This window comes from Schistocerca nitens, chromosome 9 (assembly GCF_023898315.1).
Source record: "Schistocerca nitens isolate TAMUIC-IGC-003100 chromosome 9, iqSchNite1.1, whole genome shotgun sequence".
NCBI classification, from domain to species: domain Eukaryota; kingdom Metazoa; phylum Arthropoda; class Insecta; order Orthoptera; family Acrididae; genus Schistocerca; species Schistocerca nitens.
The window spans coordinates 60,698,088-60,714,000 of NC_064622.1; the positions used below are offsets into that span (position 1 = coordinate 60,698,088).

The 15,913-nt window shown below is 42.1% G+C and overlaps 1 protein-coding gene across 1 annotated transcript in view; it reads right to left on the bottom strand.

Moving 5' to 3' along the window:
* Window positions 1–1,182: 1,182 nt before the first annotated feature.
* Window positions 1,183–15,913, bottom strand: part of LOC126203113 (galactose mutarotase-like) — a 35,137-nt gene continuing 20,406 nt past the window's right edge. The window contains exons 4-7 of the mRNA XM_049937356.1: window positions 3,287–3,374; window positions 2,962–3,106; window positions 1,834–2,032; window positions 1,183–1,601 (exon numbers count right to left, since the gene is read on the bottom strand). Coding sequence (XP_049793313.1) covers window positions 1,524–1,601; window positions 1,834–2,032; window positions 2,962–3,106; window positions 3,287–3,374 — 510 coding nt within the window. The 3' untranslated portion in view covers window positions 1,183–1,523. The remainder of the gene's footprint in view (window positions 1,602–1,833; window positions 2,033–2,961; window positions 3,107–3,286; window positions 3,375–15,913) is intronic.

The following is a 15,913-nucleotide window of genomic DNA, read 5'->3' on the forward strand; positions in this document are numbered from 1 at the left end:
CCATATCTCGAAATAACATGTTCTGGGAGCATTTGTCGAGCCACTTCCATGGATATTCTCGCCGTATGAGCTGTGGCACCGTCCTGCTGAAACCATATTTCTCTCTTGTTCACTTGACGCCTTTCAAGTTCTGGATGAAGAAAGTTGTTTAACATTTTAACATAGCATGCTGATGTCACGGTAACTGCAGTTCCTTCCTCTTCAAAACAATAGGGTCCAACAATCCCCATCTTTGAAATGCAGCACCACACTTACTTTTAAATTGTGGAGAGGTCTTTGGTGTAATTCATGTGGGTTCTCAGACTACCAATTCTGACAATTTTGAACACTGACATAACCATCTACATGAAAATGTGCTTCATCACTCATGTAGACTGTAGCATCTGCATCTTCCGTAAAAATTTCGTCCATTATGCAACAAAAGTCTCTGCGCTGCGCAAAATCCCCTTCACTAAGCTGCTGGACGATCATTATCTTGTACAGGTGAAGCTTGAGATCATCATGTCAGATGCGGTGAAGCGAACGACATAACGTTCCCAGCGCTACAGCCTGTTGTCTAGCAAATCATTTCAGACTAGCAAGAACTGCGGTTCTCACTCAGTCTACCTTTTTGCGGAACTGAATGGGGAAGACCAGGTGGTTTCTTCTTCATCACAGATCCAGTACTTCTAAATGCTGCAACCCATTGGAGTACAGTATTTCGATCAGGCACTGCACCTCGACGTCCAACTCTAAAATTTTGATGGAAAAGACGTTGCACTGTGCCTACGGAATCATTGTTTCTAAAGTACTGTTCGACAACGAACACACGATGCTCTATACTCCAACACTCCATAGCGACTGAAACTGCATTGTATGGGCAGTCTGCCAACATTCATTCAAGGTCGATACCCCCCTCGTACTAGCGGTTCAAAAATCATGTGTTTCCTCTGCTCCATTTACAGTTATCCCCACATCTTAGCCAATTTTGACGTTGCAGCAGCAGCAGCAGCAGCAGCAGCAGCATTGCTCTTCCTGAGAGAAACAGTGTACAGAAGGATGTTGACTTAAAAGTAGAGCATATTAAAAATTTTTTTGCTATTTTGCTAGAAATCAAAAGTCCTTTACTGCAAGGATGAGAACTTGTCATCTTGGCATAATAAATAGTTAGGAATGTGACAAATAAGGACTCATTTTTGCATCTAATATTTCACAATATTTTATAATGATTGCGCATGTACACGTAAAATGGATTACCACAAACCTGAGAAAATACAGAGGTCGAAATGTCAGGACAGTCTTATAAGAATCAGTTCATATAAACAGGACACAAAGTGAATATAAACACAGTATAAACATGTAAAATTTGTCTTTTGCAATGTCTTACATTTTTAAAATGTGATTCCATACCCAATTCACCTATGTCCTATACTTTTTAACACATTACAGCGGTCTGAGAAGTACTGCAGATGCAGCTCATTTCTTGCCTTTCAACTATTCTTCCTGCTATACTTTGATTCTTTTGTTTAAGTTTCTTTACAGTCTTATGCAGTGCTGAACTGGTACACCATTGTGTGTGAGTATCTGCGTCCAGGATTCAGTATGCTATTTGGAAAGTTTTTCTGTAATAAAATCAAAATAAACATTCAATACATTCCACACAAGAATTAGTTTTTTTCTGTACAAGTTTTACAGACTATAGAGAAATAACAAATTAACTTACAGAATAAGCAGGAAGAAATCACAACTGGAACTGGCAATTTTAAAGCGGCATATGGAACCTTAAGATTTTCTACAATACAGTTTTGAAACATTCTCTGCAGCATGGTAATAAAATTACTTATCATTACTCACATGGTTCACAGCATCTGGATAATTCTGTGTCTCAAGGCAGAGTGCACCATACTTGTTGTACTGTGCACCACCTTTTCCAATTACTACTGTATTTGGATCAGTTGTTCCTTCTTCTGGAAGCCCACCTGCTGTGTAAAACTGCACTCCAGGCTGATCAGAATGGACTTCCAAAACACGGCCAGAATCTGGATGCACAACCCTGCACAAGAAAATTTTGGAAATGGAATGAGTTAATTAAAGAGTTCAGAGAGTGACTGCTTTCAGCCACAGCTATGAAGAAAGGGACAACACTAATGGTCTGAAAATTCCATTTTTGTTCGTAGTATTCTGATCACTGACTTTCTTGTCTTATCAGGCATGTGGTGCAATGGTCATACATTTGCTTGTGGGCTGGCCTCTTAATATCATAAATCACATTTTCCAGCAGCATTTCAGTTCTAGGAATAGCCTTTAAATGGCATGCATCTTACAATTTCATAAAGCTGTAGAGTTACTTTAATTTTTATCACTGTGAAACTTTTTATGTACAGAGAAACTGACTCAGCAGATACAAACCCACATTTAGTTGTTTACTCACAATATTTTCACACCATCAGTCCTCAGACAAATCTGTTTAACTGCATAATGGACCTGTTCCATTCTACTAGATATTTTATTTTTGTATGCCTGCTTTACTCTGATGTATGTACATATATCTACTGTATTTTGCCTATATTTAGTGATGCTAAAAGTGAAGTTCACCCATATTTGTCAATTATTCAGGCAGCCAATATAAACTATGGATCATTTTTTGGTTTATATACTTCATTTTAGCCACTTAGTCCATGATAGTTGACAAGCAGATATGTATGGTCATATGGATTGCATAAAATTTTGTGGTTCAAATGGCTCTGAGCACTATGGGACTCAACATCTTAGGTCATAAGTCCCCTATAAAATTTTGTAGGTGATAATTTTTCGCATTAGGGGAAACATTATAAACTGTTATATGATATTAAAAAAGTCTGGCTAAATTAAATCTGCATGCCCTTCTGAATACTGCTAGAATAACAATGCATTAGAAAGTGAAAGAAGCCATTATAATATAAACAGTGTGCTGCAGTTTCCTTGTGCATTGTGTACCATTACCTTGCAACAAATGTCATCCCGCAAACACTGGCCTGGTTGACACACAGATTGTTGTCATACCCGCCAGAAACTTGAGGAAGAACATCTCCCACACGACGTGGTATTCTTAAGTCCAGAAGAGTGCCACCAACGTTCACAATCTCACCTGCATGAACAATATGAAAAATATAGGAAATACGTTGTAAAAGAACAAATATAATAAGAATTTTAAAACCTCTTTCGGAAGCGCATAGCATATTTGCCAGGCTGATTCACAAAGAGGAATTTCATTTTCATTAAACGAAAAGCCAAATTAGGAGAGATAAGAATTGTTAAGAAAACATACCTGTTGGAATCAGGTCAGAATCAACTGGAGTGTACTTGTTTGCATTAATGGAAACAATGTGCTCATTTATCCCACTTACACCGGCAGACTGAAATAAAAAATTTTCTTTTAAAATCATGTTAACATTATACTGCATTATAATATTAAACATTTCCCAATTTTTCAAATCTCAGCCAACAAAAGTAGTAAAAATGACAGCACTTTGCACGTAAAAGATAAAACTGTCTTCAGCGTCAAAAATGGTTTGATGTCTAGGGTGTTTTATTAGAACTGGTTGTATTGGGAGTAGTACGCGCCTACTTTGACCTGACTTACCCTGTAAGTTATAGAGGAACCTAAGGCTTGTTGTTGACTCCGAACCACATTACAGCTGCCATAGGTGAAAGGTAAGTGGCAAAAAACAATCCAAGGACTGACTGAGGGCTAACTCCAGACATTTTAATTTGTTATTCAGATACTTACCCACTTAGGACTAACTGAAAATTAAAAGTCATAAGGCCCTCCTACTGAAAGTTGTGACTTCCGGTACACTTTTGAACTTCAGAGACATACACACTATAGCATCAACTACAGTCTATTTTAACAAACTGAACAATATATGACTATTACACGTTGTCCACTGCCATTCTCTCTGTGGTATTTATTTTCCATAAACCATGGAGGCAAAATGTTAAAACCTTGACTATGGATAAGCACTGCCAGAATAAAGGTTGACTTCTCCTCATGCTCACCTTCCTAACAAGGTATTGAGATGAACAAGTTGTACATATGTTCACCAAATGTGGACATCAAAGGGAGGGTATTGTGGGTGTCAGGAGTTGGAATAGTGACATAGGACCAACAACATTTCATAAGTCTGGTTGGTTGTCAGCAAGTACATAAGGAAATGACAGGGTCAGTTCTCAAGATATTGTGTACAACATTGAAACAATAATGCCGATGAACACCTGGCATTACACCATTAACTAGAGAAGCGTTCACACTTATTGCCAAAGTTTCAAGCACTCCTAAAAACAGTGGAACTCACGATACTAGGTACGGAGAGCTGGCTACAACCTGAAAGTCACAGCAGGGAGATTTTTATAGCAGACCACATCTTTATATTGAAAGGATGAAGGCTAATGGTAAGTCGACAGTCTGTACTCATTGCAGTAAACCAGATCCACTGAGATTGAATCACAGCTGCATGTGAGACTGTGTGGACAAGACTTGGTACCAAAAGTGGGCATAAAATTGCAACTGGATCTCACTATCCACTACCAGACTCACCCCCAGATGTAACTGAAAACTTAAACTCTCAAGTATATATGTACCCCAATCATTCTGGAGGACACCTAATCAACCAACACTCACTTGGAACAATTACAGTATTGTAACAGATGGGCATGACAAGACACCTTGCAAAACAATATAAAATGGTTTATATGGAAACTACTTGGTAAACCCACTGTTCAAGGAAATATATTAGAGCTAATAGCAACAACTATACCAGCTCTTTTTGAGGTTGTCCACACTGAAGCTTTTATAACTGATCATGTGACAGTGGTAGCGACAGTGATTACCAAAGTACAAAGGAAGCATTTGTATGTTCCATACTCACTCCCAGCGGTAGCACTGTTTTTAGTGCAAATGAAAGAGGCAGTAGTTTCATACCTGAAGGACATGTAAGAGCACTTTAAATGTTTTGCTGTGGGCATTAGCATTTAGAGGAATTGTGTCTCTGGTTTAAAAGAATAATGGAACAAGCAGTTGATAGGTAGGTTTCTAATACAACAGTTCATGACAGGAGGAATATACTCTCAGTAAAGAAACAGACTACAGCACAGAAGGTGAAATGAAGCATAGGGCTATAGATAGATATATGCCAAATGAAACGTATTTTGCTGCCAAAATGGCAATGGGTGCAGCTTTCAATGAATACTGAATCAGAATCATATCTAAAGACCATATTTCGGTCATATATTAAAGCAGTCAGTGGCAATGAAGTTGCATGTTCAGACACTCGAGGATGACAGGAAATGAAATTTAGGGTAACAAAGCAAAATCATATATATGAAATTCCATTTTTAAATGCCCCTTTATGAAGGAAGAGCCATGAGCACACCACAGTTTACATCTTGCACTGCTACAAAGGGGAATGACTTAGCTATTAGTGTTAGTGACATTGAGAAACAGCTGAATTTATTAAAACTGAACAAGGTCTCTGGCCTTAAGGAGCATCAGACTCAATCTGAAATTTGCAACCAAGTTAGACACTATCTTGACCATAATGCACGGAAGCTCATGTGCCTGGCGGTTGGAAGAAAGCACAGGTCACACTTTTCTTCAAGACAGGTAGCTGAATTTTTAAACAAAACTACTACTCAATATTACTGACATCCTTTCATTGAAGAACCTTACATCATATTCTGAGATCTAACATAAAGAGGTTTCTTGACTGGAATGAACTCCACATCGACTGGCCGGGACAGGGAACACAATGGTCATGTGAAAACCAGTGTCTACTTTTCTTGCTTGACATCCTGAAAATCATGGATCAACACAATCAGATCAATGATGCACTACTACTTAACTTCCAAAAAGCATTTGACTCAATGGTATCACATCAACACTTACAAATGTGGTCTCTGATGCAGAGTGGTCAGTGTGTCTGACAGCCAATGCTAGGTACAAATTCCCAGTACTGCCAGTTTTCTTTTTCCTTTTTCGCCCCACTGGTGGGAGGACTTAAACGGGATGCACTTAGCCCCCCGAGACCATCAGAAAAACTAGTTGTGTCAGGGGTAGTGGCTCCATCATCAAGAAAGCCAATAATGACTGACCCCATATGTCTCCATCCTGCATCTGAATGGTGCCATACGGCAAAGGACGACATGGCAGGCAGTCGGCATCGTGCAATTCTCTAGCCCTAATCACAGAACTACCTTCTATAATCACATAGGCTAACAACTGAAATTGGGAGTAACTGGTAGGGACAACATAGCATGTTATTTTGGATGGAGAGTCACTGACAGATGTACACATCCTTTCTGCACATGTACACAGTTTTGAACAATTCCAACAGGTGGCAGAGCTGTAGCCATCAAAATAGTATCTACATGAGACACTGTTTACAAGCAACACGCTGCAATTGAATTCTTGGTTGCAGGAAAAGGAATCATGATGAACATCTGTAAATGTTTTTGTGTGGCAGTTGGTAGGAGTAAAGATGATGGGTAAAGAAAGTTAAAGTGCTAAGAAATGTCACAATGACCTGTCACAGCCCATTCCCGACATGGTGAATTGTCATTATTGATGCAGACTGCTGCATCACATGATGACAATAGGCTCTACATCTATCGATGTGCATCAGAAAAGCATGTGCAATGATCAAGACTTGGAAATTCCTGGACGGAGCAATGCGTAAAATAAGGAAAAGGCAATTACTCACCTATAGTGTACCAACACATGGAGCACAGAGACACATAACAGGAAACAGCATTCACACTGGCTTTTGAGTTCTTGCTCTTTTTCTAGCAAAAGTACACACATGCACACAAACAACCACACAGACATCCAACTGTGCATGCCCATGATGAAGATGGGGATGGAGTAAGGAAGGATGCAAAGAGAGGGTAGTGGAAAAAGAGGCATGTCTTTGGACAGCTGGAGCCCATGTCCACACAAGAAGATGAAAGGAGTACAGAGGGTAGAGCACAAAAACATATAGGGAGAGGGGGATAGGAAGAAGGGAAAGAAAAGGGAGAGAAAGGTTGAAATGAACAGGGGGAAAGAGGCACACACACGGACTGGGGGGGGGGGGGGGGGAAGAATGGTGGGAGAAGGGAGTACCAACATCTGAACAGGGTGAGGTGAGACTGGCATGGAGAGAAGAGAGAAGGGAAAAGGCAAGTAAAGTGAGGCAGTGGAACAGTTTAACAGAGGTCTAGGCCAGGGGTATTGTGAGAACACAGGAACTGCAGGAGAGAGAATTCCAATTTGCACTGTTCAGTGAAACATTTGCTGGAAGGGCGTATCCAAATGTCCAGCATAGTGAATTAGCTGTTGAAGTCATTTGTGTTGTGGTGTGCAGCATGTTCGGCAACTGGACGGTCAAATTCACAGTTTGTCGACTACAAGGTCATTAGAGACAGAGCACAAGCTCGGATTAGGAAAGGATGGAGAAGGAAAGTTGCCGTGCCCTTTCAAAGGAAGCATCTTGGCATTTGCCTTATGTGATATAGGTAAATCATAGAAAACAGAAATCAGAATAGCCCGATGTGGGTTTGAACCATCATCCTTCCAAATGTGAGTCCAGTGTTTGTTTTGTTTTAGGGTGCAAGAACAACTAGAGTCATACACGCCCAAGTCAAAACTGTAGAAGAAGACAAACAGGAGTTGAAAACGACTACATGTCAGTCCCAACCGATGGGAGAGAAGACAGCTAAAAACAGGGATGTAGAGAAAGATCTATAAAATACGCCATAGAAAAACAGAGGTCCAGCACTAAAAATTAAATGGCCTTCATCATATTGCTACGACAGATAACAAGTAAAATGTGCTCGACAGCCTGTGTCATTCGCTAACACGGCCGAGAACTAGGCTGCAAACGCAAACAGGAATGCAAGTGCTTAAAAAAAGGACATTTCATCAGGAAATGGCGGACCGTCAAAAGTTGAGTGCAACGTGTACAAAGTGGTGGGGGAGTACCACTTAACAAATGACAATGGCTAAAAAGACAGTGCTCAATACGCAACCAAGTTAAAATGATCTCACTGCGAAAGAGCCGAGAGGAGGTCATCGAACCTGCTGGGAGAGTCTTAATAACCCAGAGCTTGTTCCCATGAAGAGGACCAGTGGTGGTGCCTAAGTGACACCACCTGCTGACAGACGGCAACACAGATCATAGGAGGGATGTAAGAACTAGCAGGCCTCGGCAACAGTGTCAGTGGTTTCATTTCCTGTCAGACCGACGTGACCTGCGACGCCCAAATGAACATCACAGTGGCTCCACCAAGAGTGAGCAAGTGACAGCTTTCCTGGACCTGTTGCACTAAGGTATGGACGGTGTACAACACACAGGGGCTTTGAAGGGCACTGAGAGAGCCTGAGCAGATTACGCAATTGAAAAGCCTGTGTCGTCGGATGTACTGCGTGGCCTGATACATGGCGAAGAGCTCTGCTGTAAATACTGAGCAGTTTTGGAAGCTGATACCAAAAAATGTCGGCTCCAATGACAAAGGCACATCTGACACCAGGGTCAGTCCAACAGCCATCAGTGTACACAAAAATTCAATCGCGAAGTTCCATGCAAAGGTCATGAAACTGAAGGTGATAGAGCGAGGCTGGAGTAGTGACCTTAGGAAGCGAATGAAGGGCAAGGTGAACACGGGCCGCCACACGAAGCCCAGGTGGTGAAGAGTTTACACCCACCAGGAAAGTTGCAGGCAACATGAAGTTAAGCTGCCAGGGCAAGAGCTGAAAGCCAACTTCAGGAGGTAACACCCATACTGGCAATCAAACGAGTCTTCGAAGGAGGCATAGGATGGGTGGCCACGCATGGCAGACAAAGAGCATGGATATTTGCCGACAAGAAAGTCACAGCGGTAGGACAGTGGTAGTTCGGCAGCTTCTGCATACACACAATCAACAGGGCTGGTGTGAAAGATGCCAGTGGCCAAACGGATGCCATGATGGTGGTTAGTATTGACACAGCATAAGAGGGATGGACATGCAGATGCACAAACAAAATACCCGTAGTCTAATTGCGAATGGACAAGGGACCAGTACAAACTGAGGAGGGTCGTTCGATCTGCTCCCCACGAAGTAGCACTGCGGACATTTAGGACACTGAGGGTCCACGTACAGTGGGCTGCCACGAAAGAGGTTGGGAGGACCAAGAAGTTTCCTATCGAGTAAGAGCCCCAGGAATTTCAGGTGTTGGAGATAGCAATAGGGTCCATGATGACATTGTCTGCTACTGTCAGGATGGAAATTGGGGAATGGATCTTGGTCCCAGAGAGCTGTCGGGGGTTGGCCTACATGACGGAAGAGGGAGTGCAACTGTTAAAAGAACTGGTGAATGAAATCCAACTAGCTTTTTTGTTATACCGAAGAATGCAACAACACTGTGCATACAACCAAGGGACTGGGACGTAGTGTGGTAAAGCGGAAGTGCGAGGAATGGAAAGCTGTGCAGTGGTAAGGATAAAGTGTGTAAGATATTCTACTTGGTCATCACAACTGGGGAAATGTTGTTTGTTGAGGGTCACCAGAGAGGAGTAAAGCCTCTAGTCGGCCTTAAGAAGATGCTACTTGGATGTGCACATAGGAGGCGAAGGAGTCAGCAAATGGATAGCACAATGGAAATGGTCGCTCAAGTATGTGTCAGAGAGAACGGACCACTTGAGACGATGGGCAAGCTGGGCAATGCAGAAGGATAGGTCCAAATGGGAAAAGGTATGCGTGGAGCCTGAAAGTAACGTGGTTGCTCCCGTCTTATGGCAGATGAGGTTAAGTTGATTGAGAAGGTCAGCCAAAAGGGCACCTCTTGGACAGATTCTGGCAGAACCCCGAAGGGGATGGTGTGCATTAAAGTCAATGAGCAGCAGAAAGGGGTGAGGTAGCTGCCTAATAAGCTGGAGGAAGTCTGCCCTGGTGACATCGTATGACAGAGGGATGTAAACGGTACAAAGAGAAAAAGTCAGGTGTGGAAAAAAAAGGCGAACTGCAGATGGTAGAATGCAGGGTTTCCGACTAGCCAACACCTTGCGAGTGACCAGGTAAGGCACTTTTTCCTTCACTCACATTTCCCGGACAGCACGGTCATTGAGATACGCAGGACAATCACAGGAGGCGGCAGCGGCAGCATGGTTGCCATTGCAGTTGATGCACTGGAGAGAAGGAACCAGACAATCGCCCTCGTGAGCACCCCTACCACAGGTTACATATTTGGCTGGCTGTCAACAGGACTCTTTAGTGTGGTTGTAAGGATGAAAATGGTAGCAGCACATCGGGTTTGGAATACACAGTCTGACTGTGATAACTTCATAACCTGCTTTGACCTTTGCCAGATGAACCACTCTATCAAAAGTGAGAAAGAGAGTGCATGTGGGCACTAAGGAGGCATCTACTTTTTCACCACCCAATGGACTGCTATGACACTCTGATCACAGAGGTACATTTGGATTTCTGCCTCAGTTAGACCATCGAGCAACCTAGTGTAAATAACACCACGGGAAGAATTCAGCATTTGATGGGCTTCTACACGAACAAAATAGCTGTGGAGGAGCAAAGCTGCAAGTAGTAGTTGTGCTTGAGAGTCAGAAGTAGTCTCCAAAAGCAACATCCCAGTGCGCAAACAAGAGTAGGATTTCACAGGGCCAGCAACTGCATCAACACTTTTCTGAATAATAAATGGATTTACTGTAGCAAAGGACTGACAGTCTTCAGTACATGAAACCACGAGGAATTGTGGCACAGCTGGGAGGGTCTTTCAATCGTTAGCCTCATTCTGTTTACGTTTCATAGCCATTGATTGTGAAGATGATTGGCACATTGCAAGAAAATCCCCCGATTGCCAGCATCTCTGATGGCGCACTCCTTCCAACTGGAGGCCCACTTCAGAAAGTGGTGCATCCACCTAAGGTGATTGTTCACACCTTCTGAACACCTGACAGAGGGACCAACTGACAATCAAGGCTTTGCCTGTACCAGGCTTTGCCTGTACCAGGGGCTATGTACGAAACCTACCTGTCATTCCGGGGCTCGGAATTATGCATTACCAAGCCACCTGTTACACGTCAGACACATGGGAAGGCCTTCAGGAGCACGCAGGGAGGAAGAAGAAAAAGAGAAACCTCAAAAGCCAAAATGGAAGAATGATAGGAGGAGGTGAGTGAAGAAAGAGAAAAGGAATAAAAAACAGTGGAGAGTATTTTGATATTGACTACCGAAAATGCAGAATACATTTCCAAAAACAGCCCAGACATGTTCCCCAAGGAAGGAGAAAAAGAACAGCAAGAGTATAAACATGCAGCACGGAAGGGAAAATATGCTTTAAAGGCTTGGGCCCCTTGGTAGCCAAGCATGAACCCGCCAAAGGAGGGTGAGCCCCCAGCGGGGGGCAGGGGGCGGGGGTGAGTCCAGTGTGTTAACCACAGAGAAGCCCCACTCGGTGGTATAACAAGTAACCAACTGTCTACTCACATGAATGCTGTTTGTCACAATTTGGCGGTGACCAAGCTTCATCATTCAGTTGCTGAACGTGCTGCACAACATGCCTAAACATCTGCCAATCTGTTCCCACTGCCTCACCTTACCTATTCCCTTCTGTCTTCTGTCCACAACACTGCCTCCCCTCCATCTCATGCACTGGCTTCTTCCAACACTCTTCCCTCCCCATCCCCTTTTGTCTTGTGTGGACAGGCACGCATCTGCCAAAAGACACGCTTCTATCCCAGTACCCCACCTTTGCATCCTTCCCTACCTCCTCCCTTACTCCATCTGCTAAGGCACCTGCTTTCAATAATTGATTATCAGTCTTGCTGTAGCCACGGAGTGCAACATTTGGGTGTGTGTGTTAATGTGTATATTTTTGCTAGAAAAAAAGCAAGGATTCGAAAGATAGCGTGAATGCTGTTTCCTGTTACATGTGTCTGTGCTCCATGTATCAGTCTTCTATACATAAGTGGTTGCCTTTCCCCTATTTTACAGACAGACTCTTGGATATTCAAAGGTGTGCTGAAGGTGAGTTCCACGAGTGTTCATAATAGACTACAAGAATAGAACCCATTTCATCTGAATCACTGGAGAACTTTGAGACAAACTGAGAGGCCTTTCCATCGGTAATCCTTACTGGTGACAAGAACTGGGTGCATCATGTTCAGTTGGAAACAAAAATGCAGTCACTGGAGTGGCAATACCCTCAATCAACAAAAATGAAGAAATTCAAAGCAACTACCACTACTGGCAAAGTCACTTTGACAGTCTTTTCAGAGAGCAATGGTGCCGTTCAAGTGGGAGTGTCGCTGAAAGGGCCAACTATTAATTCAGAACAAATGTGAAGACTCAAACTCAAGAACCATTTTTGAAGTGTCCTATCTGACAAGAATCCAAAAGAAATCTTGTTCCAACATGGTAATGCATGCCCACACTCACACATCTCAGAACTCGAGAACACATCTTCAAACTGGGTTGAACATCATTGCCTGAACCACCTTACAGTGCAGGCCTGGCTCCTCAGATTTCCATCTGCTAAGGACACACAAGGATTATTTATGCGGGACACACTTTGAGATGACGAAAGAATAATTCACAATGTGAAAACATGCCTACAAGCACAAGACTAGAACTTTTACCAATAGGAAATATATGCTCTTACACAACACTGGTGTAAGAACATAGAAAGTGAAACTACATAAAAAATAGTAGATCTACAAAGTTTGATTAATTTTTCCATCAAATTCTCACATTTAAAAATATACATGTTCTGAGGGGAGGGGGGGGGGCATTACTTATTTAACAACCCTCGTAGAAGCAACTTCTGGTGTGACCCAGCCCACAAAAATGTGTTGGGATCCTTTCTGTTTATGTTGTAAATTATTTTGTAATGATCTGGCACACAATATTAATAGTAATGTCAGGCTTTTCACAGAAATATTTGGAAATATAAAACTGTATGTTTCACAAACTACAGAAACTTTCATTGAGTTCCAATTTTCCAATTGGAATCAATAAACCTTCACAATTAGCCAAGTATAAAGATTTGTGAGGATACGAAATAGAGTGATCACACAAGCTTAGCTTTAGATAAAGCAGGTGGCAGACTTCATTTTACTGGTAGCATACTGGGGAAGTGCAGTATATCTACATAGGAAACTGTTTACAAAACTTTCCTTTGACCCATCCTAGCATATTGTTCAACTGTGTGGGACTAACAGTAGTTGTTCAACAGTTTGTCTGATCCATGGGAGATCATTACAGAAAAGCTGGAAAGCTATAATTGGCAGAGGCACTTTAAGATAGATGTCAGCTACCTCATGAAGAGTGCTTACAAAGTTTTGGTACCCATTATTAAGTGTGGAATCTAGAAATATACTACTGCCCACAATGGAAAGCAATGCTTTGCTTTCACAACGACCACAAAAGCACATTAGACTAATTATAAAATGCACAGAGCATGGCTCAATATGTGATCGAAATAATAAGAAACCTTCACTGTGGTACAGTGGGAAGTACAACCATACACTTCACAATGGTTTGCAGAATATGGGTGTAGATGCAGGCTGAAATTAATATGTTCATTTAGCTAATACTGTATAGTTCATATAATAAAATGGCATAATTTTTTTGGGTCTGTCCATAATGTTTCATCATCATCATCATCTAAGACTGATTATGCCTTTCAGCGTTCAGTCTGGAGCATAGCCCCCTTATAAAATTCCTCCATGATCCCCTATTCAGTGCTAACATTGGTGCCTCTTCTGATGTTAAACCTATTACTTCAAAATCATTCTTAACCGAATCCAGGTACCTTCTCCTTGGTCTGCCCCGACTCCTCCTACCCTCTACTGCTGAACCCATGAGTCTCTTGGGTAACCTTGCTTCTCCCAAGCGTGTAATATGACCCCACCATCTAAGCCTGTTCGCCCTGACTGCTACATCTATAGAGTTCATTCCCAGTTTTTCTTTGATTTCCTCATTGTGGACACCCTCCTGCCATTGTTCCCATCTACTAGTACCTGCAATCATCCTAGCTACTTTCATATCCGTAACCTCAACCTTGTTGATAAGGTAACCTGAATCCACCCAGCTTTCGCTCCCATACAACAAATTTGGTCAAAAGATTGAACGGTGCACAGATAACTTAGTGTTGGTACTGACGTCCTTCTTGCAGAAGAGAGTAGATCATAGCTGAGTGCCCACTGCATTAGCTTTGCTACACCTCGCTTCCAGTTCTTTCACTATGTTGCCATCCTGTGAGAATATGCGTCCTAAGTACTTGAAACCGTCCACCTGTTCTAACTTTGTTCCTTCTATTTGGCACTCAATCCATTTATATTTCTTTCCCACTGACATTACTTTCTTTTTGGAGGTGCTAATCTTCATACCATAGTCCTTACATTTCTGATCTAGCTCTGAAATATTACTTTGAAAACTTTCAATCGAATCTGCCATCACAACTAAGTCATCCGCATATGCAAGACTGCTTATTTTGTGTTCACGTATCTTGATCTCACCCAGCCAGTCTATTGTTTCCAACATATGATCCATAAATAATATGAACAACAGTGGAGACAGGTTGCAGCCTTGTCTTACCCCTGAAGCTACTCTGAACCATGAACTCAATTTACCGTCAACTCTAACTGCTGCCTGACTATCCATGTAAAGACCTTTAATTGCTTGCAAAAGTTTGCCTCCTATTCCATAATCTTGTAGAACAGACAATAACATCCTCCTAGGAACCCGGTCATATGCCTTTTCTAGATCTATAAAGCATAGATACAATTCCCTGCTCCACTCATAACACTTCTCCATTATTTGCCGTAAGCTAAAGATCTGGTCCTGACAACCTCTAAGAGGCCTAAACCCACACTGATTTTCATCCAATTTGTCCTCAACTAATACTCACACTTTCCTTTCAACAATACCTAAGGAGATTTTACCCACAACGCTGATTAAAGAGATACCTCTGTAGTCGTTACAATCTTTTCTGTTTCCATGTTTAAAGATTGGTGTGATTACTGCTTTTGTCCAGTCTGATGGAACCTGTCCCGACTCCCAGGCCATTTCAATTATCCTGTGTAGCCATTAAAGACCTGACATTCCACTGTATTTGATGAGTTCCGACTTAATTTCATCCTCCCCAGCTGCTTTATTGCACTGCAATCTGTTGACCATTTTCTCCACTTTCTCAAATGTGATCCTATTTCCATCATCATTCCTATCCCACTCTACCTCGAAATCTGAAACACTGCTGATCGTATTTTCACCTACATTGAGCAACTCTTCAAAATATTCCCTCCATCTGCCCAAGGCATCCACAGGATTCACCAGCAGTTTTCCTGACCTGTCCAAAATACTTGTCATTTCCTTCTTACCTCCCTTTCGAAGACTGCTAATTACACTCCAAAATGGTTTTCCAGCAGCTTGACCCATAGTCTCCAACCTGTTTCCAAAGTCTTCCCAAGATTTCTTCTTGGATGCTGCAATTATCTGTTTGGCTTTGTTTCTTTCTTCAACATAACTTTCTCTGTCTACCTGAGTTCTAGTATGTAGCCATTTCTGATACGCCTTCTTCTTCCTTTTACAGGCTGCCTTGACTGTGTCATTCCACCATGCTGTTTGTTTCATCCTACTTTTACACACTACTGTTCCAAGACATTCTTTAGCTACTTCTAGTACTGTGTCCCTGCACCTTGTCCATTCCTTTTCCAATGACTATAATTGACTACATTCAACTAACTGGTACCTTTCTGAGATCGCTGTTATGTACTTGTGCCTGATTTCCTTATCCTGAAGTTTCTCCACTCTTATCCTCCTACATATGGACCTGACCTACTGCACTTTCGGCCTCACAATCCCAATTTCACTGCAGATTAAATAATGATCAGTGTCATCAAAGAATCCCCTGAATACATGTGTGTC